This window comes from Grus americana, chromosome 7 (genome assembly GCF_028858705.1).
Source record: "Grus americana isolate bGruAme1 chromosome 7, bGruAme1.mat, whole genome shotgun sequence".
Taxonomy (NCBI): Eukaryota; Metazoa; Chordata; class Aves; order Gruiformes; family Gruidae; genus Grus; species Grus americana.
In genome coordinates, this window is record NC_072858.1 from 15,544,417 (window position 1) to 15,571,706 (window position 27,290).

Sequence of the window (27,290 nt, forward strand, 5' to 3'; positions counted from 1 at the left end):
AGGCTCCAGGATATCTTAAATCATTTCTCCTGGGTCTCAGCCAGAGCAAGGCACCTCTCAGCAACTAATTCCAAGATAGTAAGAAAGGCATGGAGTCCACAGAGAGAGCAAGCATTGCTATGGGAGAGAAAGGAAGCCTCAGAGCCTCTCCAGCCCTTGGAAGTCAGCCACACTGCTTCTGAGCAACAGAGCTGTGCTGACCGCCAGCCAGAGGCACAAGCAATGAGATGGGTTGCCAAGTCACAACTGAGTAGCTCAGCTCTAAATTCTCAGCATACCAGTAGCAGTTTTCCCTACAGGCTGACAGAAAGTGGGTTTCCAGTAGGAAAATAATAGAGGTGACTTCACATAGGCACTGTAGATCTCAGGCCAGGACCCAGGCTGAGTGCAATACTGCCCTTGGCCATGGGGTGAGAGGCGAGGGCAGAGAATGTGCCTGCCTGAGCACTGATAACTGCCCATCAGCTACCTCCTCAGCCCAGACAGCATCTCTTCACTTCCACCAGTCGCTCCCGTTCCCTCTGGCCACGGCAAGGGCTGCTCAAGTGGGATTTGCTTAAAACCTCTTGCTGTAAAATAAATCCATTAAACTAAACTCTAAAAACAAACCCAGAAAGCCACCTCCCCAAACGCCAAACCTGATTCAATTATTGTAGCGAGGCGCAGTGGTAATGTTAGGAGGAGGAGGGGGTGGCCAGGCAGATCTGGTTTCCTTTGATCTTGTCACAGATTTTAGTTTGAGGCCAGCCAAAGCCATTCTTCTCCCCTTCTCCTTAGTCCTGGGGCAGCAGAATGCTGCTGTTTCATTGATGACTCGCAAGGCCCTTTGAAACAGTGGGTTTTTTCTGTGTACTGCCTTTTTTTTTTTTGTCTAATCGGTAAGAAGTTAACACTTCCTTAACATGTCTTTGTGTTCATCTAATCTCTGCTGTTTAACCTTTGACATCTCCCTTATTATCCATGTCTGCCACCTTTTCCAAATACCGACAGCAGTGACAACACAGAACGGTTTGAGCCCTGCGGTAACAAGCTGCGTACATTCCTCCCACTGCACCAGGAGAGCCATTTGCCCTTTGTAGCTGTTTTCACTGTGACTTGGAAAATAAACTGCAATTTAGGCAGAGGTAGCTAGAGAGGCCAAGCCTCACACACAGCCAGCTGAATGGAGAACAACCTCTTGTGGCAGGACAGCAGCGGCTGCCTGTTCCCGCTCTGCTGTGGGCACTTCAGTACCAGGTACAAGCCAATTCCTTGGAGAGGATTGCCCACGAGAGTGCTGGAAGAGATGAAGAACCCAACCATGCCTCTACATGGGCACAGGAGCACCAACAGGTGTATTTGGTGCAGCCCCAGAGAGGAGCAGCAGCAGATGCAGGGCAAGCCATGCCAAGCAGGAAAGGTCTCAGGCAAACACAAACACAGGTCTACAAGGTTCTGGTCCCAAAGTCTTAGGAAATGTCTCAGCTGCCTAGACAGTTTATAACCCCTCCAGTTCTCAGACATATCCCCTTTCCTTCATACTGAGCAAAGTGCAAGGTTTGGTCGGTGGAGAGACACAGGCTGGATAGGGAGCTGGCAGAAACCCCTCTGTCCTCTGCTTGGATGTGAGAGGTGACCAGGAGACTGGGATAGAGACCAGAGAAAGAACAACTAGGAGAGCACCACAGCCACCATGAGGGCTGTGTGGAGATGCTACAGAGCAGAGCCTCAGGTGAGTCTGGGCAGCTACACCTGGAGCTCTGTGGCCAGGGGTATGCCTTGAGCACCACCATGCCAACAAAGCAGAAAGTTATCTGGGAAGCACAGCAAGAGGCCAAAAAGATGGGTTTAGGAAGGATTGCAACACAAAATGGTGCAGCACTCAGGAAAGTAAGTCACAGGGCACAAGCTGTCAAAGCCAGCTGTTTTGACAAGAGCTAATGGAAACTGGTACTTAGAGGGAATGAGAGCCCATGAGCAGGGACAAGGGACACCTTTTGGTAAGGCTGAATAGTCTGTCCCTAACCATGTCTGGCACTACTAAAGGGCAAGCTGGAGGGACCAAGCCACCTGCTCTCAGGCACCAAAGCCCTTCAGGACTTTCCCAGCTCCGATTTCCAGTTTGGAGGTTTGTTTCCAGTGCTCCTGCCAGCCTGGAGGCACCAGCAGGCACACAACATGGCACAGGGTCCTGCTGTCAACCCCGAGACATCTGTTGTCCTCATCTACACCTTGTAGAAAAGCACTCTGTAGCTCAGCACTGCCAGTGGGGGAATAGGAACCCCACCTTCCTCATTTCTGTCTCCTCCCTCATTTGTAGGTACTACAAGAAGTTCTCTATTCCTGACCTGGACCGATACCAGCTCCCCTTAGACACAGCTGCCCTGAGCTTCACCCATGCCAACAACACCCTGATCATCACGGTGAGGTTTTAGCCACTCAGAACAGCACTTTGCCCTTCTTTTAACACAAAGAAGTTAAAATTCTTACACGTGGGGAAATGAGGCAGAGCAGGGAGATCTGCTGAGGGTCACTGATGAGCCCCCTTCCCTGTCACACAGTCAGTGGGAGTTTCAGATTACACTGGGCATGCTGACACTAGCCAGGACAGCCTGGGCCGTGGGAGGGGCCCTGCTTGCTGCTCAAGGTGACTTGCAGGTGGAAGAGCATCTGTCGTGCAGTTTTCCATGTATCCCCTCCCTCAGACCTGAGCACGTCTGTGCTCTCAGGGACAGTGAGGTTCTCTTGCCTCAGAGCGTAAAAGTCCAAGGACCTGCTGCACTTAGAGATCTCACAGTCTTAAAAAAAAAATCACCTGCTGCTTTGTGTCAGAGAGGACACACTTCCACACACATGGTGGAAGTGGGAGACTAGCAAAACAGGCACTTACTTGTTGTTGCAAGGAGCAGACAGATGCTTTTGAGCAGCAGGTGCTCATCTTAAACATCGAAGTCAGCTACCCAGAGAGCATCCCCTCTGAGGGAAACCTTGCTGCAGAGCTGGGGTGCACATGCAGAGGAAACAGGCCAAGAGGAGTGCCTTGAGTCCTGAGCTTCTGTTTGCTACGGGCCAAACCCTTGTCAAAAAGCACCTGCATCCACCACTAAACTGCAGCTGGGCGAGAGGGCTCTGAGGGGGAGGATAGAGGAACTGCAACTCTTACTTCTCTATCTGCCTTTAAAAAAAAAAGTATATTAGATGTATATGTGTGAGCATGCAGTCAGTGAGCACACCAGGAGTCTGCACGACACAGCTTGCCAGGATATTCCGGAGGGGTTGGTGGGGACTAGGACTCCACATCCAACTGGAAAGTTTTACTTGTGCTGTAAAAGACACTCCAGATCTTGGCAAGTGTCACTAGCTTGATGGCACCACCTCTCCAAACAGGCTTGGGAGGCAGCTGGTAACAGAAGGGCCTCCCTTGGCAGGAGGGCCCCAGCTGCGCTGGTAGCGCCTGGCCCCAGTTGGTCTGTTTGGAGCAGAGGCTGAACAGGAGTGCTAAGGGCATTTCTCTCTGTCCTGCAGTACCAGAAGCCAAAGGAGATCCTGGCTGCAGAAGAGCAGCTGCAGAAGGAGCTGAAGAAGATAAAGGCAGCTAACAATGGGGATGGCGACTGTAAGACCCAATAGGCAGTGGCTACTAAGAGGCTGAGGTGGGAGGCAGCTCTCTTGCACAGCTTCATGGTATTTATTTTGCCTTTTCTAATAAAAATTAGTCCTGTTAATAGTGCCGTTTGGAGAAATCTTTGTAGGCCCAGGGATATGGCAGGGTGGTTGATCTCTTTACTACCTGGTCCGCTGATTTACACAGACATTTATGATCCTTCTGAGTTGCAGGAAGCTGTAGCGTGCAAAGGAAGTGTGCCACAGCCCGCAGCCCTCTCCCCATCGTCCATGAGCAGAAGCGACATGAAAGCTGGGTAATTCCCTCTGTCTGCCACCATGGCTGAAGGCAGTAACATTTGGAAAATAAGATCCCCCTCCTCACACCCATTACTTGCCTGGAATGTGCTGGGACGCCACTCCCCTGCTGTGCTGTTTTGCAAGGTCCTCCGTGCAGTTAGAAGGATGCTCTGGCAACTCTGGTATCTCTGCAAACAGCATCAGTGCTTAGAACTGAACAGGCACAGCCTATGAAATATGGTGAAGAGGATGACACCCAGCTGCTTCCTTACCACCAGACGTGTGCAACATGACATGCAGGACAGAGGGTGTCTGTGCAGAGCACAGGAACTGAAATGCAGCTGCACCTTCATTTGCATGGCAGAGGGGAAAGTGGTGACAGGCCACTGGCCAGCTCAGGAGTAGCAGTAGCACGCCTCTTCCGTGAGGGCACAAACAGGGCCCATCACAAACCTCGCTGCACAGGGACAACCCCACCAGTGCTGCTTCAGCAACCTGGCCTCCAACCAGCCACTGTCTCTACCCTGCACATGCCATCCCTCTGCTTAGATTTCTGTGTCCTTCCGTCCCAGTTCATACTTGAATGGCTCCTACCCAAACAAACCCTACTTCTAAGTGAGCAGGTCGTGGGCTCCCAGCATAGCTCCCCTGGTGAGGGCTGCTTTCAAACCAGGAAAGCTCCTTAGAGCCTGGGTGGCTCCAAGACTCACCTGAATTGTCCTCCCAAGAAAATGGAGACACCATTGACTGGCAGAGCTCATCAGAGCCAGTGCTCCAGCCCCCCTTGCAGCTTCCCCATTCCCCAACGTCACCTGAGATGTGAGGGTCCATCCTTCTACCCACCAGGCTGGCACCACCATGGGGCTGCAGCTCTGTTCCAGACTTCAGCCAGGAAGAACCTAAAATCAGCTACAAGAGCATGGACCCACCAACATGGGCTGCAGGAAGGAACTGGCAGGACTGGCAGCAGCAGTGTTGCAGGCAGGGCTGTCATGGGAGGAGTCTCCTGCACCAGTGACACTTGCTCACCTGCTCAGCTGACACACTCATTCCTACTCTGGGCCTTATCCAAGTCCCAGTGCAATAAAGAACCTCTCCTCCTACACCACAGTTACTCCAGTTCTTTCACAGCCTCTCCCTGGGGACACTACCAAAGACATTTAATATCTCCATCCCTCCCGATTTCATTAAAGGACCTGTAACGCACCAGGAGCTGAGAAAAAAACAGGCTTCTCCCACTCCCAAGCTCTGCCAGCTCTCTCTCATCTTCTACCTCATGCCTAATCACCTAAAGCTCTCCTCACATGCAGAGCCCAAAGTGCTCCAAGCAATACAGCAGCAGTATTTAGCAGCCCCCGATGCAAAGTACCACCTTTTAAGCAACAGCTCACTGCTACCAATAGCCCAGAGGTCCCCCTGGAATCATTGTCTTGGACTAGCAGTCTTTGGGGTCTACAGCTTTGAGCTGATGAAAGATTGTTACAGCCATGGCATCTTTATACAGCAGCAGATCAGTGCTTGAGGCACTTAGTCATCACCACACTTACACAAGGAGAGTACGTAGTGCCACGGTAGCTACAAGGGAGCTGGCAGCAAGCAGACATGAGTGGCAGCAGAGCTAGATCAGGAACTGTGACAGGGAGCTGTCCTGGAGAGGTCCTTGTGAGAATGTGATCCTGCAGCAAAGCCACACTTTTAGATTACTTCCAACCCTGAGCGGCTGTCTCGCATCCACTGGGAATGGAGGGTTGCCTTCAAGCAGGTGAGGAGCTGGTTGGTTCCACTCCCTGCTCAGGCAAGGGCTCCAGCAAGCATCCTCTTCCATTTTTTGTGCATCACAAGGGAAAAGCAGCCTCTTGACAGTGGAAATTACCTATTAAGTTCTAATAAAGGACCATGCTGTGTGCTTTGTCCTAGAAGTGCTCCCAGTTTGGGATACAGAACCTCTCCTTTACCTATCCAGGATACACAAACTCACAGTCAAGTAGGGTTCACACACCTCCTTCCCCAAGGAAGGCCAGACCCCAGACACCACTGCATTCATTCACATTCATCAAGACAACACAGAGCACGCTGAAAGCTGTGGCTGTTCTGAGACCCAGCTCAAGTTCAGAAGGCTGACACCAAAAGGAGCAGAGCCCACTTAGATGTGCTTACAGGATTCCAGTAAATCACATCAAGGCCTTGGTGTTTGCACTAGTCCAGTTTGCTGCTTCCTTATGCAGGCAGTAAGCAAGTTGCAGATCCTACTTCTCAATTTCTTGTTTGAACAAGTAACATGAGATCCAAGATCTCAGGAACTGCCTTCAATGCAGCAGTGTCACAGGGTCTACCCAGGGAGACAGCGTCTGAAAATAGGCCCAACCTCCTCCATCCAGCCAGGTGGATAACATCGCAGCCCCTTTGGAACTTGAAACAAAACAAACAGTCTCTTTTTTTTTTTTTCCTTCAGAGTTTTATTTAGCAAAAGATGACCATTTCAGTCCTGCCAAGTGCACAGCCCAACCTTAACGGCCAGCTTGGGGAGGCATACACTGAAAGCAGGGCTGGCTCTGCCTTTTAGCTCAATTCTTGCTCTTGGCTGCGAAGGACAACGTAAGCAGCTGTCAGGAGAGCAAGCACAGGGGAAAGGTGGGCCCTGCTCCAGGCACCTTTCCCTTCCACCACATCAGTCCACCCCACACACAGCCTAGACTTGCTTCACATGGCTCAGAGCTTGGCTGATCTCAACCTGACCAGCACACACAGCTGACAGGGCATCCCAGCTCAGCTTGCCCCTCAAATGCTGTATCCACAGGAAAAAATAGGAAAAAAAAAGAAAAAAGAACACAGTTTATGAAACAAACCCTGACTTGCACAAAATAAAAAGGGGTAAAGGACAAATCGGCCTTTATTTCCACTAATAGGCAGGTGAGATTGAGAAAGTCTGGCCCTTTGTGCACTCTTCGTTGTGGCTTTCTGGTAGGCAAAAAAAAAAAAATCCCTTCAGAAGCCTTGGGGTGATTCTCACCTCTCCTGCCCTGCGATTCCCTGAGCCAAGTGTCAACTCTGCTGAGTTGGGGTGACCAGAAGCAGCTGTAGTGCCCTTCACGGGGCTGTGAAGTCTAGGACATGCAGGGCTGATGCCAGGGCAGCGTACAGATGGGTGGTACTGAAACGGAGGCAGTACACAGGGCTGCTGGTGGGTGAAGACAGGTGGAAGCTCTGCAAAAAACCAGGAGAATCAACCTTTCAAAGAAGAGGTCAGGCCAAAGACCCCAACCGGTGTTACAGACCCCAAGGCAGAGATGCCTGAGCAAAGCAGGCTTTTCCCTGCATATAGGTTAGGTTCCCCAGGGTGGGCTTGTTCCAAAGATGGCCCAGCAGCCTCCGGCTCTTCTTCCAAAGAGACACGGGCACCTGGCTGGCAAAGAACAACCCAGAAGCCCTGCTGCTGCCCAACCTCTGGCCAGCCCTCACCTGCAGGCACCGAGTCTGCCGCTTATCCCAGAGGCGCACCACGCCATAGTAAGAAGAGCCACTGGCAATCATGTGGTTCTTATCACTCCTTATGCAGTACAGGGCGCTGTCGTGGGGCTCTTCCCACTCCTGGACACACTTCCTGCAAGGACAACACAAACCGGAGCTGAGCTTCTGCTCCTCCACCACTGGGGCTGAGGCCCAATTTTCCTGAAGGAGCTAATTCAGCTGCAGGCGAGTCCCCAGACACTGCACAAGGAGAGCTAGGAGCCTCATGTGGGCCCAGATGGAAGCAGGCTGGGCTCACCTGGTGCTGGTCCGGATGTCCCAGTAGCGGATGTAGGTGTCGTACCCACACGAAAGGAGAAGGGAGGGCGTTTCGTAGAAGACATCAAGGACTCCAGCTCCGCGGTGGAAGTCGGTCCCTAAACAGGTCAACAGCTGACCACTGCAATGAAACACAATAGGGGAAGAGTAATTTAGAGCAGAGTGCCCTTCCAATTCAGCAGGCCAGAGCAGAGATGGTGTCACAGAAGTCTCCTAGATCTCATTTCTGTGATTTAACAGAACACAAAAACCTGGACAGTCTTCCTCTCCCTCCTCCAGCTTCTGGTTGGGCCACTACATCATGTAGGGTGACCAGTAGGAGTCACAGCTCTAAGGGGAAGAGCCAAGGAACAGGCACAGCTGACCCCCAGCAGAACAGGATCATCTTCCTTGGGAAAAGTGACCAGTACATTGAATGATGGGGTTCCATTTCCATGGGAGATGGTTCCCAACTTAGTCAAACTCCAGAAAATCTGCAATAGCCACTTACACAGTCAATCTCATCCCATCCCAGGCTCTGTCCTTCAGAATACTGCCCAGTAGGGTATTTCCCCATATCTTTGACAAACAGCTCAGATCCACAGGCAAATCAGACTCTCCTGACCCAGCCTGCTGTGCCTGCTCTCCTCAACCCCCTCCAGTTACACTGCAAACACCGTATCTGGGGCTCAACATGACCGGTCAAGAGCAGCCACTCCAGGGCTGTTCTGGAGATGACTTTCCCTGCTTCCTCCTTTTTAATTCCTTGCTGTGAAAGATCAAAAGCAAGATCCCCATGAAGCTCTAAGCCAGATGCTTTGTGGTCATATCATTCTGCTGCTTGTTCACATGCAGAAGCAGCAGCTCACCTCACCAGGTGGATGGCGCCTGGTGAGGGCCCCACCCTGCCAGGCTGTGAGGAGCTTGCATCCCTTCCATGGGCCATACGAAACTGAACCCTACATCAGGCACATGGCACAGCTCGTCCCCAGTATCAGTCCACCTGCCCCAGCAGCCAGCGAACTCTTGGGAATGGAGGGGACAATCTGCCCAGCTGCTTGAGATGGCCACCTATTGCAAACCCTCCTTTTCTTCCTCCTTCTCCTCACACCCTCTAAATCAAAAACGCTGGACACAATAAACCTTGAAGCACCTGCTTTTCAAATCCTGCCGCACGGTAACCCCTTGGTTCTCAGGACAATGAAGCAGTCCTGAAAGCCAACTGCATGGTCCCACAGTGGGGTCACTCCCAGCATCTCCCCCCATTATTTTGTTACTTTCTGCTCCTTGATCCAGCATCACACAGTTCTGAGGCACATCGCCAAATGCCTTAATTCTGTCTGTAATCTGGGCTAAAGCCCTCGTCGGGGGATAAAGACCACACAAAAGGAGAAATAGAGTCCCGGGAGATGTTAAAACAAGTAAACACCTTTGTGTCAGGAGAGAGAAATCGCTGATAAAGCAGATTAGCGCCTCGAGCCCTGGTGTCCCCAGATCAGAAGGCGAGCCCTGGCCGATCTTTGCAGCCAGCACGCTTCTATGATCACAGAGCTGGCGGCATGCTGGGGCCAGCCTGTTTCCCCACAGTCACTCTCCAAAGAGCAGATTATGTAGAATAACAATTTCTTTGTGGCTGTGTAATTCCCTCCGTGACCGTGGCTGTGGGCAGCTACATTGGCCCTTGATGCCAGGGCCCTAGCAACCATTTAGAGAGGCCAACCAGCCCTAGTGATGGCCCCCCCATGCAAACCTCTCGGACAAGCTTTAACATCAAGTGCATGAATTAATCCCCCCCAACACGAATCCAGGGGTGCTGGCTTATTGGACTTTGTATTTCTCCAGGCAAGGGATCGAGGGGATTCCATGCTTCAGCCCTTTGCAACCTTTTCACAATACATTAACCCTTGGAAGGTTACTTGCAAACCAACCCAGCAGCAACTCTGTACCTGTGTGCAGGTTGGGAGGTTGAAGCATTTGCAGTCTGAGCACTGGGAGCAAGACCTGTCGGGTTTGGCTGGGGCAGATGGGTCCTCAGCTCCACCGTGGAGCGAGACATGGATGGGCATCTCTGAGCTCTGGCACTCCCCTGTCCCTCCAAGCACACAGATCCCCTCCATCTACCATTCTGCAAAGCCAGTAGGACAGATGGACACATGCACAACCATTCTCAAGGCTTCCACACAACCTTCTTCATCCTATGAGTTACATGTGTGGCCCAGAGTTGTAAGACATACAACAGAGGTAGGAGGAGAGTCGGCTGCTCTTCCAAACAAGAACCCTTGGACTACTTGTGAGATGCATAAGGGGCCAGACTGCCTAACCTGCAGAGTGCTCTGCCAGTTGCTTAGGCAGGAACAGGGAGTTACTTACGGGAGACGAGCTATCTCAGCGATGTCCAGGCAGCACACCAGCAGCTTGGAGCCCTCTCTCCCTCCTTCCACACACTACTGCTTTTTTTTGGTTTTGCAGGGTACCCCCTGGACTGGTACTCTGAGTACATGGCACTTCAGGAGATGAATCCATGATGGGCAGCTGCATGTAGGCCACACAGCCCAGCAGCACACCTGGTGAATATCTCCTGCTAGCTATGTGAAGCCTCTTGTGTTATTTCCCCTGCACCATCTTCCCTGCTAATATACCTTTAATATGTAAAGGACTAAGCTCAGGGAAAGAGGAGCACTGTGCTGCAGGATGCAGAAGCACATCCAGGGATCTTTTACTCACTCGGATCAGCCCTCTTCCTCCTCTCAGGTGCCTGAAACAGGTCACAGCACATCTTCTCACAACCTCCCACCTGTAAACAAGCACCCACCACACCCAGAGCAAGCCTGGCCCCACTAAGGCTCATCTTCCATCTCCCAGACCAGACCTCAGTCTGCAGTGCTGCGAGATGGCAGCAATTTTTAATGGCAGCCTGGTGATGTCTCCAAGTGAAAAAAATCAGCATCAAAGGGACAGCAGAAACCAGAGTCTGGATTCCTGCTTTCAGAGCTTCCTGTGCAGCACTGAACAGCACCCAGGTGCCTCACTCTCAGTGTTTCTCCATGCCTTCACACTTCACTGCAGTGGTACCCAAGCATCCCAGCAGTCACACCTGTTTTCCTCCCTCCACTTCCCTTTCCAGTCTAGGCAACAAAAAAGAAAAAAGTGGAAAGAAAAGGATTAGCTTTTCTCTGTAGGCAGGAAAGGTGCATAGATAGTTGCAACTTATTGCAGCAAAGCAAACCTTGCTTTGCTGGTTTGTCAACTAATTCAATTCTCCTGCCCCAAGAATAGGTCAGCCAAAGCAGCTTTCAACTGGGAGGTCCAGCCCCTGCAGTCCTTTAGCAGTTTACAGAAACAGCGCATTAGTTGCTACAGTGAAGCACTTAAAATCTGACATCAGGGCAAAATCGTACTGTGCTGTACACTGGGCATGCAAACCAAAAGACCTAAGTATTCTGGCATGGGCACACTTAAATTGATAAAGATGCTGAACACGATTAATATTTTCCCCATTTTTCAGGAGATTAAGGTATCCCTGGACCAGCTACCACCATGCCAGGCTAGCTCCACGGCCCTGCAGCAATGCTGAGCCCATGCTGGGAAGGGAACACTCTCCCACCACAACTCTCCCAGCCTTGGGATCACAAGTTGGTGCCCACAAATTGTCCAGTCTTCATTAACCCAAATACCTCCTGCCCTCAAACCTGTCCCCAACATACTTCCTAGGGAGCAAACCCCACAGCTAATCCTTAATAACCCATAAAGGAACAAGATAACCCATCAAGGGACAACAGAAAAGCAGCAGATACACCAGCACGTCACCAATGGTTTTCTAACTTACCTGGACAGAAGATATCTACGCAGTGAGGGACAGAAAGAGATGTGATAGCTATCTTGAACCTTGTTTCTCACCAGCTTGCAGAGATCACCAGCACCAGCCAAACGCAGCAGGGAACAGCCTTTTCCTTTCCTTTGTGGGCTCTTTTTCACCCCCTGCACCCAAACGCCTTCCAAAAACCAGGTTGCTGATCCTCAGCACTTCAGAGGCCAGGGTGCCCTGTCCTTGTTATGCACTATGAAGTCAGCAAGTGACTGTGAAGCCCAAGCAAGACCAAGCCCAGAAGGTCTACACCACCATGCCCAGACCTTCCAGCAGTAGCAAGTAGAGGCTGTTTCACTTCCAGGCCTTCTGCAAGCAAGCCAGGTAGACAGCTGTGCAGATGGTGGGAGTTTTGCCATATTTTCTGTATGAATAGCCTGGGCCACATAGTGCCAGGGTTCAAGTCCCAGTGCTGGGTGGCACCAATGGAAACCATTCCACCCCAGTGGAGCTCTGTGGAGCAGAATCACAAACATGACAGTCCAGGTTTCCCAGAAAGACCAGTCTAGTGCCAGAGCTCTCAGCTTCAGCACCTTAACCACAACCCAGCACCTATAGACACACAGGTAAGCCTCCGGTGCTGAGCAGGAAACTCGCAGATATTCCTATTTTCTCCTGCTTTCTCCTAAGCACCTAGATAGACTGAAATGATATTGGCAATAATCCTGTACCAGCCCACAAAGAACAGAGCCAGAGCAAATCCAGAAGCCCATTTCATCCCTAGCACAGGAAAGCTGTGTTAGCACCAAGCTCTGGACTCCTTGCTGATAGAACAAGATGTTTAAATAAAGTCCCTGTGTCTGGGTAATGTATCAAACTGATGAGTCCTAAAATGAAAGGCATTTTGTTCAGGAACTATAGAGAATTCTTGGATTCATCTCCATGAATCCCCATGTTCTTCAGAAAACAAGATGTTGCAAAATTACTTTTAAAATAAGCTATTTGTTTGGGATTTCCACATTTCACTCTTTTCTTTCCATGCTGGAAATCTAGCCATGAGCATTGCTATGGTGATACCTCCAAAGACAGGAGCCTTCTAACCTGGAAGCAAAGTGAACCACCAAGGAATGGCAGAAACAAGCTGGTTTAAGTTGGTTGTTTTTTCTTTTTAAAAAACAGCTTAAGGCTGTACTCCTCCTCACTCCAGCAACAAGACGACAAAGTAAGATCAGTCATGGCAGAGCCTAGACCGTTAGTTTACAGATAATCCATGGTATGCTGCTGTCACCATGTTAAAGCCATGTACAGCCTTCTAAGCCACAGCGATTATTTGCGTGACCATAAAAGCTCAGAATTTCCCTGAAACCTTGCTGACAGCTGGAGTCCAAAAGAAGTCCACACTTCCCTCCCTGTACCTTGCCCATTTGCTGAAGGTCTTGGCCAGCTGTCTCCAATACACATGAACTATACTCCAACAGCTGGGATGAAACAATAAACACTTTTCTCCCCAGCCTCAATTTCTGGTGACCACAATCCACTAGAATTGGTATTATACAAATATGCAAATTCTGGGAAACTGCTGAATTCAGAACATCTGCTGAAAACAAGAGATGTGTGAATTTGAGGACATACTCATTTGCTCTGGAAACCTCATCTATGAGCTGTGATCATCTATCAAAGAGGAGAAGCCATTGCATGTAAACAGGTGACTATTCAGAAATCAAGCAGAGCTCTAAACCAATACTTTAGCCCCAATAATTACTTGCAACAAGCCAGTTGGGATATATTTACTTAGAAAAACCAAAAAAAAGCAGAAAGAGCACCATTCAGTTCAAAACAGTGAGATATTTGAGCTGAGTATCAAACAGAGAAAGGAAACAAAATCCATTTAAAAACAATTATCCAGAGTGCAACATTTGCACAACTTCTGTCATCCAATTTGGAGAGTGCACCAAAACCAAAGGGAAGAGCTGAGCTATCATCTCTTCCAGGTGCTTTGCAACAGTGGCTGAGGCACCCAGGGGAGGCAGCAGCTTACGCTAAGAAGGGAAAAGCTTGGTCAAACAATATCTATAATATACATAGGGAGAAGCATAGATTCATGGCAAAGTTGTTCTTCACGGAGCTACCCTACCCCAAGGTTACCCTGCATTTAGCCAAGGCTGCTAATTCCTGCAGGGAGATGTGGGATTGGCTTGTGGAATTCTGAGGGACCACCGCCATGTGAAATGGCTCAGAGATACTGTTATAGGTGATTTTTCAGGAGAAATGCCCCTCTCTGCTTCCTCAGCACAGCTGAAGGGACCTGAGGCAGTAGGGGGGAATGACACCAACGACAGTTTGAGATTGAGTCAGGGGGGAGAGACAGAAGAGGGAGTTTTGCCTTCTTTTCTTCTGCTTTCTCTGAATTGGCCCACACACGCTTTAAATGGTCCAATAAAAAGATACAATTTCTTTACCTTTCCAGCTCTGGGACCCTGTGAGTTTTTGTTGTTCGGGTTCCCGTAAGGTTAAGTTCAGAGGATAAACTGACACGCTGGGCTATGGGAAAAAGCCAGTTTCTTCAAATAAAGCCACAACGGTGCAAAAGAGACCCTGCTGGGGCTTTTATTTGGGAAAACAAACAGAAATGGCACCAAGCCCTTCTGCTTTACGAACCAATTTAACTATAAAACCAATGTTCTCCCTCTCGGGGGTGAGGAGGGGAGAGAGACAGGACATGACAATAGTCCAAAACCTTGGGGGGAAAAAAAAGGAGATAGGACAAAAAAGGTTGTCTGTCCCTTTTTCTTTCTTGTCCATAGCTCCTTTTCTTAGCACACGTGTGTTCTTGTAAAAACGATTAGATTGCAATTTGTATAACATGGTGACCCCCAAATTCAGACATTTAACCCCTTTTCTCTGCAAAGAATGTCAAGAATGTCTTCTCTGCTTTCTTTCCAACAGGAGGAGTAGGGGGGAATTCTCTCAAACTGTGATTTCTTGGGGGAAGAGAAAAAAAGAGGGAGGCAAGGAAAAGAAGCAGGGAATTCTCAAAGCCTCTCGCCCCACTTGTGTGGGAACAGGCGGCTGCATTGCTCCCTTTCTGGACAGAACTCTGCAGGTCTCCTTTAGTGGGGAGACAAAAAAATGGAGAGTCCAAATCAAAACAAAGCCATCTGTTTAAATGAGCTACTGCTAGCCAGTGGCAGAGGGGGTTCCTCATTCACTTCTTCCCATTCTTCTCTCTTGCCTCTGTTGATTCTCTCTCAACCCAGGGAAAAATAAAGATTGCTTTTGCTTTGGCTCAGAGGGATGAAACTGATTGATGTGCTTGGAGTGTGCAGCCCCCACCCATGCTCTCTGATTGTTTGGGGCCTTGTAAAGTTGTCATAAATACGCCTGAACAGGAATGCAAAGGCCACAGAATGCCCTGGACATGCACACGTACAAAGGGAAGGAGCTGGCCTCATGCTCATCTGTAGTGAGACAGGGCCAAGACTGCCATGGGGAGGAAAGGATTTAGGATAAACACCTGTATGTTGTTGTTCTTACAACAGTTTGATATTTAGGTTAAGATACACCAGAGCCCTCTTACCGAAAGGAAGGCAGAAGATGGCCAGCTCACATGAGAGGGTTCAGAAAGACAATGTCAAACCCCTCCTCACCCCAGAAATCAGTAAAGAACTACAAGGCCCCAAATGGTTTTGAGAACACATGCATACCAGGGGAAATACATTGCACAGACAAGACTGAAGCTATCCATTATAGCCAAGAGGCAGAGCTCTGAACACAACAAAGCCTGCTAGAAGGAACAGTCATTCAAGAGACAGACTGCCACTGAAAAGGCTCCCTGCAGCAGCAAGCTTTCTCCAGCACTGGCTCAAGCAGTTGGCCATAGGCCTGGTGTCCTGCCTCCAACAACACCCAAGATCTCAGAGCAAGGGAATCAAATCCTACCTGTCAGAGCTGCAGAACTGGGGTAGGAATTTCCTTCTGGCCTTGTCAAATGATTAATTCATGCCTGAAGGCAGGAGACCTGTTTATATCTAGTCTTGCTCCTCAGGTCACAAGTGGGATTGCCAGCTCCATGAAGAAGGACCTGCTTTTCCCTTTGCCTAGATCTACATCTGAACTCTCCATCCTGCCTACCTTACTGCAGAGGGAATGGTTCCCAAGGACCAAATTAGAAAGCTAAAGACAGTTGTGCCAAACTGATTTAACATGAACGTGCCAAGAAAGGGTTCACCTGAAGACTAGAATTCCCCTACAACAGACCCCAGCCTGTCACCTCATTAATCCTTTTTCCTTTGAATTTCAGGGAGAAGGCACAGCATTTGTGTTCCTGATTAACCAAAGGACATATAAATGGAAATACTCAGAATTGATGTTTTTAAAAATGCACCAAAACCATTTGCAGATGGGGAAACAGCACAGCAAAAAATAAACAGGAGAGCCTCAGGAAAAGAGAATGAGCAGCCATCTGAAGAATGGCAACTCCCTGTGGATCATCCCACTGCAGTGAGTGGGGGCAGTAGAAGGCACATATTTGCATTCACTTACCTGATGTAAGCACAGCCCAGAAAGCTATTTAGCTCACTGTTGGACAAGTTTTGGATTGGTTATTGTGATTTAAAGCTGTGTTCAGCCAAGATGGAGATGCTGAGAAAGAAAACCAAGCCTGAAAGGGAGTCTCTTTCCCACAAAGTGTAGAGAGAGTTTCCTTGGCAAAAAAAGTTACTTGGCATGATGAATCAATAGAAAACAAAAGCAGGAGAGGGGATTCTGCACCTACAGCATGGTATTATGATTCTTCTGCCCCCCAAATTCTGTGAAGCTTATCAGTGCCAGGATAATATTTGTTATTGCTCCTCTCTCATGTTACCAGAGATACCCACCCACTTCTCTGTGACTGGATAGATGCAGTTTAAATGCCTGGGTGAAACAGACTCTCCACCCTTCTTGGAGTCAGTTACCTTTCCTTTCAATCTAATAACTCTAGTTCTGAATCCATCTCCCCTTCACCCAAACTCCTTTCTTATTAAATTAGAGGGTCTCAAACTTGTTTAAACCTTGGACTTCAAAGTTGTGGGGAGAATGATCTTCCACAGGATTTGTTTTAGAACACAACACTAAGAAGCCAGCTTGTGCATCTTGGGCAAAGCTTCTACATTAAAAACTTTTGTTGAAAACATTTAGCAAGCTTTATAACAAAGAACTAGCCCTACAGATTCTCATTTGATTTATGTACTTCCACACACAAAATCTGAGCATGACAGGACACAAAGCCAAGAAGGACTGGATTTAAATAGGAAAGCATCAGCAGTGATCCGCTAACCAGGGTGTTCAGTGCTACATAGTGCAACTGTCAGATTACACTTACTGTTTAAGAACAGCACAGGACCTGAAGTTTTAAAGCTCTCCCTACTTGTTGACAATTGCTCACATTCACTCACTCAATGGCTCTAAAAGAGCCACCAAAGTGGATGCAGATCAACATATGCTGAAATTTGAAGGACAGCAACTAATTCTTGCCCACCCCACTGCACAGACAGTTGTCACCTAGCAAGGGTACCATGGAAGCACATACCAGAGACCAAGCAGCAGCAAGTTAGCAAGCTTGAGACAGCTGCTTGTCGTGGTAATGCTCATGCTGGCTTGCAGAAAGAGCACAACATAATAGCACTAGAGGCAAATACAGATTACTAACCTGCTCAGCAGCTGCCTGTCTACCCTGAAAGACTCATCCCCACCCCTCCGTTGAGGGCACCAGCCATACACCTGAATCTCCTTTCGCCTCCACTCCCAAGCCACTCTCATGAATCCTCTCACCTCCCACCTCCCCAAAAACTTGCAGACATCAAAGGCACCTGCCTTGAACACCTGAAGAGCAGGGGGGCCTAACGGTCAAGAAATGCAACTCTGTATCTTCCCATTCCATGCACCCTCTATTTTTTTTTTCCCCATTCCTTTGAAAAAGGTGGCAGAGATAAATGGAGAACAAAGAAACAAGAAAAAGCCACAGCTTTGGCCCACACCCTGCCTATTACTTAAGGGGGAAGGAACTCTTCCGAAAGAGGAGGAAAAAAATGTGCTCAGACACAATGGCTCAAAAGGCCAGGCAGCAAACCGGGCCACTTTGTACTGCTAACAAGGGAAACCTAATTACAGGAAGAGGGCAAAGAGGGACAGATAAAAGGGATACAAAATTTCAACATCTGTTGCCATAAAGGGATAAGAAGTGGGGAAACGCAAAGTGTCAGTTTGGTGTCAGTGACAGCGTAAAGCCACTTTCAAAGGGCTCAGGAGAGGGAGAAAAACCGAACAAGAAATTAGAGGGTTCTTAAAAAAAAACAAAAAAACACTCTGCCAAAAATTCTTTCAAAAGGGGGGAGGAGATGGACAAAGACTGGATATTTAAAAAGTAGAGGATCTGGGGTGGCTTGCAGGGCACAGCTAACTTTGGCTCAGTTTTTACAACTGCTCTCGTGCCCTGTGTCTGTCAGGTTGTGCCACAGGAAAGGACAATGTAGGACTTGTGCATTCAAAGTGTTTACTGCATGAGGACTACCACGCCGGACAGATCACTGCTCCATTTCAAACATCGAGCTTGGCAGAATAGCTCCAAGAGTTGCTGCAAAGCAACTTCTGGAATATCCTACCTTATGGAGGAGCATCCTTGAGGCAGGGGCATTTGTCACCTGAAGACATGCAGACCACCACGATAGGCCGGGGAGCAACAGTGCTCCACAAGCAAATGAGAAATGCTGGCTTTGGAGCTGTTCCTAGTGGTGCATCACCCTTGCCTCTGAAGGACCTTAAACTCCCAAAGGACAAAGAAGGTGGGAAGAGAAAAAAAAAAAAAGAGGAACTGGACCTGAAGAAAGCTTCCTTTTCTCTTGCTTGCCATTAGCTGTTCTGCTGAGCCACACACTAGCACTGGCAGATGAGACAAGAAGGTCTGAGCAGAGAAAGGCAAAAGGGAGCAGAGGAACCTGACCTGCAAGAGGGGCAGCTGCCATCATATCCCTCACCAGCGCAGAGGGGCAAGGGGACTTGCAAGAGGCCAAGGAGTCAGCGAGACTCAATACTTGATGCAAGGACACAGGTTAGTATCCAGTGGCCCACACTGCTAATTGTTCTCCTTTCCTGTGCAGACCTCTAATCACCTAAGTTATTCACAGCCCCCCTCCACGTACACACCTTGATCCTGAGTGGCAATAAGTACACAGCAACTTCCCCACATCTAAAAGCAATCAGATGGCACAATGTAGCATCTGCAGGATGAGATATGTCCTCCAGAGGTGCAGCTAGCCAGCTTCAAAAGCGTAAGAAAAAAAAATCCTCCTTCATTACAGGAGAAAGGGCCAGGTGTAGCAGCAGCTGGAATTTCAGCCATCAGAGACAGTGTCTTGGCATTACGCGGTCATTCCCCGGCTTTAGACTCCCCTTGACAATTGCTTGTTGCTGCCTGTTGCGGCTTTGATCCAACGCCATCATCTCAGCAGAGTCAGAAATGAAAGACAGTTGTGGGGGTGGGATGCAGCAAGAGGCGTTTCCTTTCCCCCATAAAAATTTCCTCGCCGCCAAACCCAACCAAGCCCTTTTCAAAGCCCAGAACATATTTCCAGGTGAAGACATTATCCTCTTCCTCTTGGAGGGATGAGAACGGCTGCCTCGGGGTCAGGGAACAGCGAAGGCCATAAATACGAAAACATACCATGACCAACAGCTACAAGCACTAGCCAAGGACTTATCTGGCCTGGAACTAAGAAGATCAGTACACAAAAGGTTATTAAAGCTTTAAATCCTTTTGTAGTATGTTCCAGCTCTCAGCTGTTGGGGAAAAAGACCACCTACCCAAGGGAAGAGAATCCCACAGAAACTGCTGCAATGTTACTTACACACACCCCCACACAGAAGAACCCAGGTAACTAAACTAACTGGTCTTGGAGAACATTAAACACCTAAGTGGTGCTAAGGATCCTGTAGTTTTAAAGAACACATCTTAAGCATCGCTCTACCCTGCCTCATTTTTTTGATAGGGAAGTGGCCTGGATTCTGCTCTTGCAGATAACATCCTTGCCATGTTCAGCCTCTGTGGGTCAGACTCATGCCCTTCATAGCCACAAGGAAGGGGTAAGCAGCAAATGCGGGGGGCCTGGTGCTGTCTGCAAGATGTTGTCAGGACACATTGGGCACAGGAGGACCTTTTCAGTCCTAGGTAGCTCTAAGATTTTGAGTTTCCGTGCCATGCTCCCAATTCTGGAGGCTGACCAGGCAGACAACATGCAAAAGCCTCAAAGGAAGAAATAGCATTTCCCTACGAGGTCACTTCGGGCAACCACTGGGGCCTTTGAAAATGAATCCAAAGCTCTGCTGGGAAGAAGAACAGTTTATGGAGAAGGCAAGACCTGGAAAGACAGCTCTGTACTCCCTCACTATGAATGGTCACATCAAGCTTCACGTGCTAGTTCCCGGATGTGCTCTCTACTCCGTCTCCTGCCCTGCACGTGCTGACAAGACTCCCAGCTCACACACAGGTCCCCAGAGAGGAAAAGACCCAGTGGCATGGTGCATTCCAGCTGTGACAGGTGAAGAGGGAAGAATAAATTTGACACTCCAGCCAGTGCAACAGAGGCCCAGTGGCCTAGGTTGCCTTAGCTTTTTTATTTGCCTGTCACTCAGGCTTTGACATTATTGAAAGATCAAACTCCGTTGTGCCTGTTCATTACCTTAATCCTATTTTCTACACGGCTTTATTATCTCTTCAGGCTTCCTTGGGAAAGGCTGTCAGAGAGACTGGGGCAGGGGGGAGAGGGTTGCCTATCTCCTCACCCCTGTCAGATGCTTCTATTCAAGAAGAGCCAGAAGACTTGATGGGCAGGGGTATCACAGCACAGCCTGCATCCTTCTGGGGTACTCCAAAGGCACCATTGGACCAGGTCACTGAGAAACATGCACCATAGCTGAATGCACTGGCACTGTCTTTCCTGCTATAGTTTGTCCTTTGTGGGATGCATCCTTTGTAAAGTCTTTATTTTTGCTACTTCAGAGAAAGCCAAACTGGTTTACGTTTGTATTTGATACAGTTGACTTGGACAATCTAAACTACAGATTAGAAGGCAATTGGCCTCAGACCAGCTCTGCATCCACACCAATCTTCCTTGACTTCCTTTCCCCAAATACAGCACTGCTGACACCCCTGAGACCTCTTCTGCCATTGCCCTCCTCTCTCCCTTCCCAGAGCCCACCAGCTCACCTCAATCCTGACAGCACTCCCTTGAAAAATCTGTGCTGTGCCACTCCTACCCAGAGCATACCAGTCCTGGAAAGCTGAGCTGCCGTTCAATAATCCTGCCAAATATTTGCTATCTGTCCATCACTCCACAAAGGCCCCCAGGCTGAGAGTTTCAAATTTGTCAGCAGTTGAGTCTCACGTCAGGATTTGAGCCCAAGATTTCCCCAGTTGCTAAGGTCGGGAACTTCACTGAACAGGAACTACTCAATGGCCCCAAATCAGAGGCCACAGCAATTAACCTCCTCAATGCTTATTAAGACAGAGAGAAGGCAACATGCCTAAGTCACTTCAGCAGACAACCTGTTGCCACCCCTCACCTCCCTGAGCTATCAGAAACACCTGCCAGGACAAGACTGTAGAGCCTATGTTTGCCTCTGGCTTCTGAGCACCACAAATGGGTGAACAGGAGGATGCAGATCACCTTCCTCACCCCTCTTGCTCCTGCTGAAGCATCAACCAAGACAGATGAAAAGGAAGGTGTAACGGGCATATTCTGACTGTACACGGTTAATGGGAAGAAACCAGGATGGCTGTGTCATCAACCAAAAAAGCTGTGAAGAAAAGTCGAGCTGCTCCCTACTGGACCAGAACCACCCCCCCCACACACACACACCTTTCCACACCAGTTTGTTCTGTCCCCCACTCCATCCTACATCTCATGTTTAAACATCCCTTGCCTACATGGACTAAAAGAATGATTTTATGGCATCTCCAATACTGCATTTCTCATTGTTATTCACTTTTCTCATCAAGTCCCTCCCTGTAACCTGGAAGCTCACTCACCTCTCAAGGTCCCAGATTCTCAGAGGTGAGGTGTGTCCACAGCAGGCTGTTCCCGTCACAAATGAACTGTTTAAAAAAAAAAAACAAACAAACAACAAGCAAACAAGAGAACCCACTTACTAAATCTCATGTTCTGAAGAAACAGTGCACAAGCAAGACAGAGAAAACAGGCTACAAGACAGACTTTGAATTCTGGTCCAAAACAATTTCAGCATGTTCCACTGCATTTCACATGGGGCAGGCAGCAGCAAAGGGAGAGGTGCTCCAGAGCTCTCAGTAGCTGAGCTTCCCAGATGCAGCAGGTGAGAACTGCAGAGAATTGACAGGACATAAAGATGTATTTGCATATGCAAAGGGAAAACCTAAAACAGGAGCAGCTGTAAATTGCAACATCATTTTCAAAACAGCACGGTACTCAGCATGTTTCATATATAGGCAGTGCTGTAAGCTGCGGAAAGACCCCACGGAAAATTCCCTGTTACTTGCTACTTCATGTCTCCTTTCTGTTTGCTGGCACCTTCTGAGCAAAATCATGAGTTGGCTGTAGCATCACAGGCCTAATGAATCACAGAATAGAGGTCTCTGGTCCAGCCTGCTCAAAGCAGGGCCAATTTCAAAGCTGGATCAGGCTGCCATCCCCAGTGCTCAAGCACTTTCTATTACAGGCAGCACAGCTCTCCTGCAGCAATATCTGGCTCAGTTCACACTCTCCAGCAAGGTCCATTCCAAAGTTCTCCTCTGGTGATGCTACGTCCCTGCTGCACATGCTGGCTCCAGTCACTGGCCTCAAACAAATCCTTAAAATCAAGTAGCAGCAACAAGGGTGCTGTGGCTCTCCACACCACACTGCTTGCTTTGTGCCAACTTCCTATCCTCAGTCCAAATAAGAGAAAGCAGCTCCTACAAAGATTTCTAAGCAAGCTATAAATGACCTCTCACAAAGCCACATTTACTGCAGCTACCGAGAATAAAATGCCAAAACTATGTTTAAGTCATTGCAACAAGGATAGCACAAATGCAGGAAACGGAGCCTGCTTTAAATAAAAGTCAGCTCTATGCTTTGCCTAACCATCTTTTGCAGCATGACGTGGGGCTGGCAGCTGAAAGAGGAAAGCAAAATAAGGAAACAATATCATGTCTGTAAAAATAGCAGGTTTTAAACATTTCTTTGATCCTCTACAACATTCTTCCTTTGGAAGGCAGAAGGTGTCTTCAAGCCTCTACTGTACCAGGAAGGGATTCTTGCAGCATCCTTGACTTCTGTGAGGAGCACTACTGCTGGTGTTACAAGGCACCCAGCCGCAAAGCGGTGAACACACACTCAAAGCCAGAGAAGAGCCATATGGAGGCAAGGCCAGAACTCAGGACACCTATTCCAAGTTCCATGTTTCAGCTGAGCAATTGGTTTCTGCAAATCATAAGGCCAAAGCAGCACTGACAAGCATGCTACGCAAAAGAGGCAGGCAGATATCATCAAACAATCTCGAAGAGCTACGGGAACCAGCGAAGAGCTAAAGCTACCAAGGATCTCTTTTTTTTTTTTTTTTTTTTTTCCTGGTTATAGTCCTCCTCCCCAAACTCACATACCTGGAGATGTCCACACAAGTCCTGTGACCCCTAGCTGCCCTTTAGGGCTAGACAAGGCCTCCAGCACCAGAGCTATTTCAAAGTCTCTCCAACCAGGCTGTCTTACAAGCAAAAATCCGACATTCATTAGCAGTGCACTTGCAATTGGCCCAATGCACCTGTAGCACAAGGCACTCTGCACAGATGCTGCAGGACGTACACATTATTCTTCTCCTCAGAAGTACCCAAAATCTAAGAATCTAAGGAAAAAGCAATTCCTGTTGCTACGTTGCAGCCACGAGGACCAATTAAGAAAGCGTGCAGCATCTCATATTTGGAAATGGAGTTTCTGCTCAATACCTGCCCTCTCTCCACCATAGTGCAGTACAAGAGGGAACATTCCCCCTTTGGCACTGTCTCCCATCTTAGAGGAAAACAAGCAAAAAAGACCCACTCTGACAGCTCACTGGTCAAACCCCATGTCTGGACAACAGCACTTTGGTCAGGGAGTCCCTCAGCTACAAAGCTAGGTGTTGCGTTCTGTCCCTCCCTCCCCAAACATAATCCATTAATAACTACTAAAGCCAATTACCGTGGTTAGAAACATAATAGCAGTCAGGGAGTCAGTCAAGCAGGCAATTGGGTGCTTAAGATTTTTCTTTTGGGGGACAAACTAACTCTGTCCCAGCAGAGAACGCCCTCACGTGGGAGACAAGCCCTTTGTGCAGAAGGTATGCACAAGGCTTTGATGCTTGCCACAGGTCTAAATTAGCATGGAGGCACACCAACAGGGAGAAAAAGGTGGGAGGAACAGCAAGGTCTAATCCCCGCTCATGCTGTCAGTTCTGAACTTCAGTTTTCCCTCCTCAGTCCTTACCCCCCATCCCTCCAAAAAAAAAAAAAAAAAAAAAAATAAAAAAAAAAGAGAGAGAGAAGAATATCAATAGATGAAGAGGTTTCTCTCCAGCATCGCATACAGGCCTCAGGGCCACAAACAAGTCTCTTCTAGGTAAAGCTGACTCCATTCAGTCAACAGGAATTTTGTCTCATACTTCAGCAGGATCAGGTTTGCAGGCCTTATCTTTAAAAGGCTGGAGCCCATTAGCAAGTAAAGATAAGACTTCTCCCAGAAGAGTGGGGCACCTTCACTGCCAGGATTAGAAAGCAGCATTCACAAGACATGCACAAGAAATGGTGCCAATGAGAAACTGCTAAAGCCTGGGAGCAAACTGACCTGGAAGTCTGGATTCCCAAGAGATGATACAGGGCCCCTCACCTTGAGTCTGGTCTGCAGGCGTACACCTTCAACACCCAGGCCTCTCATAATTGGGAACCTCGCAGAGGTGACAGTTTCACTCCAATCAAAAGGGCACCACAAGTCAGCTTTTGTAGGTCTAAAACAGCATGCAAATTGGAGCAAAGCATTTCAAGCTTGGGTCCAAAACTTCTGAAACATCGTTCAGCAGAACTGAAGCCTTCTACCAGGCTTCCTTCTTTCAGTTCACCTTCAACAAGGCTTTTTGTCTTAGGAAGCACATAGCACACACCAAAAACCTCTGACCTAGAGACGTGCAACTTCTTCACAACTGTTCTTGCCAGCTGCCCAACAGAAACAACTCAAGCCGAATTACTAGCTTAGTGAGTGTCATTTGTTTTGCTTACAATGCTTTCAGGAATCAGAGAGACAGAGGAGAGACTAGATTGGGAAGAGGAAAGCACAAGACATCCTATATATATATATATATATATATATATATATATATATATATATATTACTGCAGGGATGGCCCATCTCTCTGAAGTATACACGATGCTACTGATGTACACAGACACTGACCAGACACATCTACATGCTACATAAAAACTGTCCGAAGCTACATCCAAGCTTCAGATGGCCTTGGAGATGCAAAGTGCCTTCCCCACTAAGCTTTCCTCTGCCCTGTGAAAGTTGTTGGGTACCATGACTACAAGCTCCCTCCAAAAGGCTTATTTCATGGGAAAATCAGCACCATTGCAGAGCTTCCATAACAGGGCATGTTGTCTTCACAGGAATCCCCCAGGAGGTAAAAACAAGCAAGCCAATGTAGCATTTCCACCTCCGCCATGCCAGGAAGGCGAGAATTTTGCCGAGCATTGAGACACACATACTTCATACACAGCATGTTTTTATTGTCCAAAGCAAGTCATTTTCCAAATCATCTGATACTTTGATGTTCTCCTTCCCATTTGAAATGCCCTACTGAGAAGGAAGGGAGAGGGGGGGAAAAAACAAAACGAAACAAAACTGCTTCTCCTGAAGCCAGACCTTCTCTACGCTACAGAAGAGCCCTCATTAGAGATCCTCCCCCCACAACAGAAGCTGGGCCAGGGGATGAGAGAGAACACATATCCTGGCAGTGGTGCTGGAAGAAACACAAGAACTTCTCTCCATCTGACTGACTTGTGGTTGTTGAAGATCCCGTAGCATTTCTGGCAACAGCAGTAGTGCTCTGGCTACAGTCCAGCTGCAACGATCCCATGCCTGCTCCCAAGGCGCCAACTACATGGTTTCACACCACCTGCAGCATCCCTCTTTACCCTGTCCTGGCCAGAACATTGCCAGGTGTGGATAAACCAGAAAAGATGTAGCTGCCCATCAGTCCTTTTGGAAAGATGCTGTTTGTCATGAAGCTTGGAAACAGTCTCAGCTCCAGAGATACAAGTCCCATTGTACAATACATACCTTCCTCACTGTCAACCCAGCCTTCAGAGCATGCACTGCCTGAGCTGGGAATCCTGCAATGCAAAGTCATTAAAGGAACCTGGGTGAAACAGGCACTTTCCAACCCCTTCTCTCTAAACTTCCCCCATGCCCCAGGCTTGCGCCCTTCCCCTGTATTGTAAACAGATTGCTTCTCAAGTCCTATTCTGCTCTTTGGGGATTTCAAATCCAGAATCTGCTTGACACGTGCAAGAGCCTGTTCCTTCCTCCTCGCACGCTCCCCCACCCCCTGGAATTGGACGTCATTGTTCCATTTTGGAGACTATTATATACGGAGACTCATCAGACCAGGAAACAAAGAAGTTATTACTTGACAGAGCCCTGCAGCTGGGAATGTGGAAGGCAGGGGGAGAGAAGGGGGAGCACTGAAGGAGACAAGACGGGGGGTGGGTGCTGGTAGCAGCATTATGAAAGCTATCAACAGAAAGGACAGCTCAAAGATGGGAAACATCTTTTTAAAAAAGTCTCAAGTGGGATGAGAAAGAAGAAGAGAAAGCAAGTCCAAAACGGAGAGTGGAGAAGAGAGAAAGCAGTTGGTGCTGACAGTGCCGCGGGTTAAACACACGGGTCTGTGGGTTTGTGTAGCCTTTGATTCAGCACTGACACGCTTTGGCAAGGGAGGCCACTGGAGCTGTCAAATCCTTCACCAACGTGCCCATCAATTGTATTCAGCTCTCCCCGACCCGCACTGGCATTTTAATTACTGTTGGGTAAACTAATTTGTACAAATGAAGGCAACTCTGCCTAATAGAATATGCAAGCTCTCTGACCTCTGACAGGCGATGACACAAGATACAAAGGAGGCAGAGGAAGGCTTTTTATCAGAGCCTTATTACTCTCTATTACTCCAATTAGTTAAGCTCCAGTGCTCCTAATTGGGGGAAAAAATTGCAATTAAATCAATTTTTGATGGGCTGAAAGTGGGTTACCGAACCGCCCTGCCTGTGAAACACTGATATTATAGCAGCAAAGGTCAAAGTCTTTGTCGGCACCTGTGGGGCACCCACCTCCCCTCTCTAAGCCCTTCTGTGCCCCCCCAACACACACACGCAGCTCGCTAAGGCGAATCATTAGAACATGTCATGTCTTATCGCGGCTGCCACCATCCTGCTAACCTCATCAGTTGACATCATTATGGAAAGTAACTCCTCCAGCATGAATACAGTGCTAAGGTCACACAAACTTGATGGAGCCCCTGCTGAAGAGCCCAGGAGGCTGGGGAGCAGATGCAACAGTAACAACATTGTGAAGGGGAGAGGAGGGGGTCGGAAACTGAGCGCGGGGAGTTTCAGCACCTCCAGCATGAGGCTTCTCCAACAGACCAGATACACACAAAGGGAGGGAGACCAACACAGCGCAGGGAAGCAGGTGCTCCTTCCCCAGGGGCATTTAATTTGCAGGAAGGAAAAAAAAAAAAGCACAGCATCAGTTTAGCATTTTCTTCTCCA

The 27,290-nt window shown here is 48.5% G+C and overlaps 2 protein-coding genes across 4 annotated transcripts in view; one reads left to right on the forward strand and one right to left on the reverse strand.

Annotated features, from left to right (window-relative positions):
* DPCD (deleted in primary ciliary dyskinesia homolog (mouse)) overlaps positions 1 to 3,762 on the forward strand; it is a 7,545-nt gene extending 3,783 nt beyond the window's left edge. Inside the window, exons 5-6 of the mRNA XM_054831024.1 lie at positions 2,300 to 2,402; positions 3,505 to 3,762. Of these exons, the coding sequence (XP_054686999.1) occupies positions 2,300 to 2,402; positions 3,505 to 3,609 (208 nt within the window). The 3' untranslated portion in view covers positions 3,610 to 3,762. The remainder of the gene's footprint in view (positions 1 to 2,299; positions 2,403 to 3,504) is intronic.
* A 2,552-nt stretch (positions 3,763 to 6,314) lies between these two features.
* FBXW4 (F-box and WD repeat domain containing 4) overlaps positions 6,315 to 27,290 on the reverse strand; it is a 60,837-nt gene continuing 39,861 nt past the window's right edge. The window contains exons 6-9 of one of the 3 annotated variants that reach the window (XM_054831020.1): positions 21,516 to 21,581; positions 7,649 to 7,789; positions 7,342 to 7,483; positions 6,315 to 7,086 (exon numbers count right to left, since the gene is read on the reverse strand). In XM_054831020.1, coding sequence (XP_054686995.1) covers positions 6,970 to 7,086; positions 7,342 to 7,483; positions 7,649 to 7,789; positions 21,516 to 21,581 — 466 coding nt within the window. In that variant the 3' untranslated portion in view covers positions 6,315 to 6,969. The remainder of the gene's footprint in view (positions 7,087 to 7,341; positions 7,484 to 7,648; positions 7,790 to 21,515; positions 21,582 to 27,290) is intronic. The other 2 variants (XM_054831023.1, XM_054831021.1) reach the window with 2 other exon arrangements.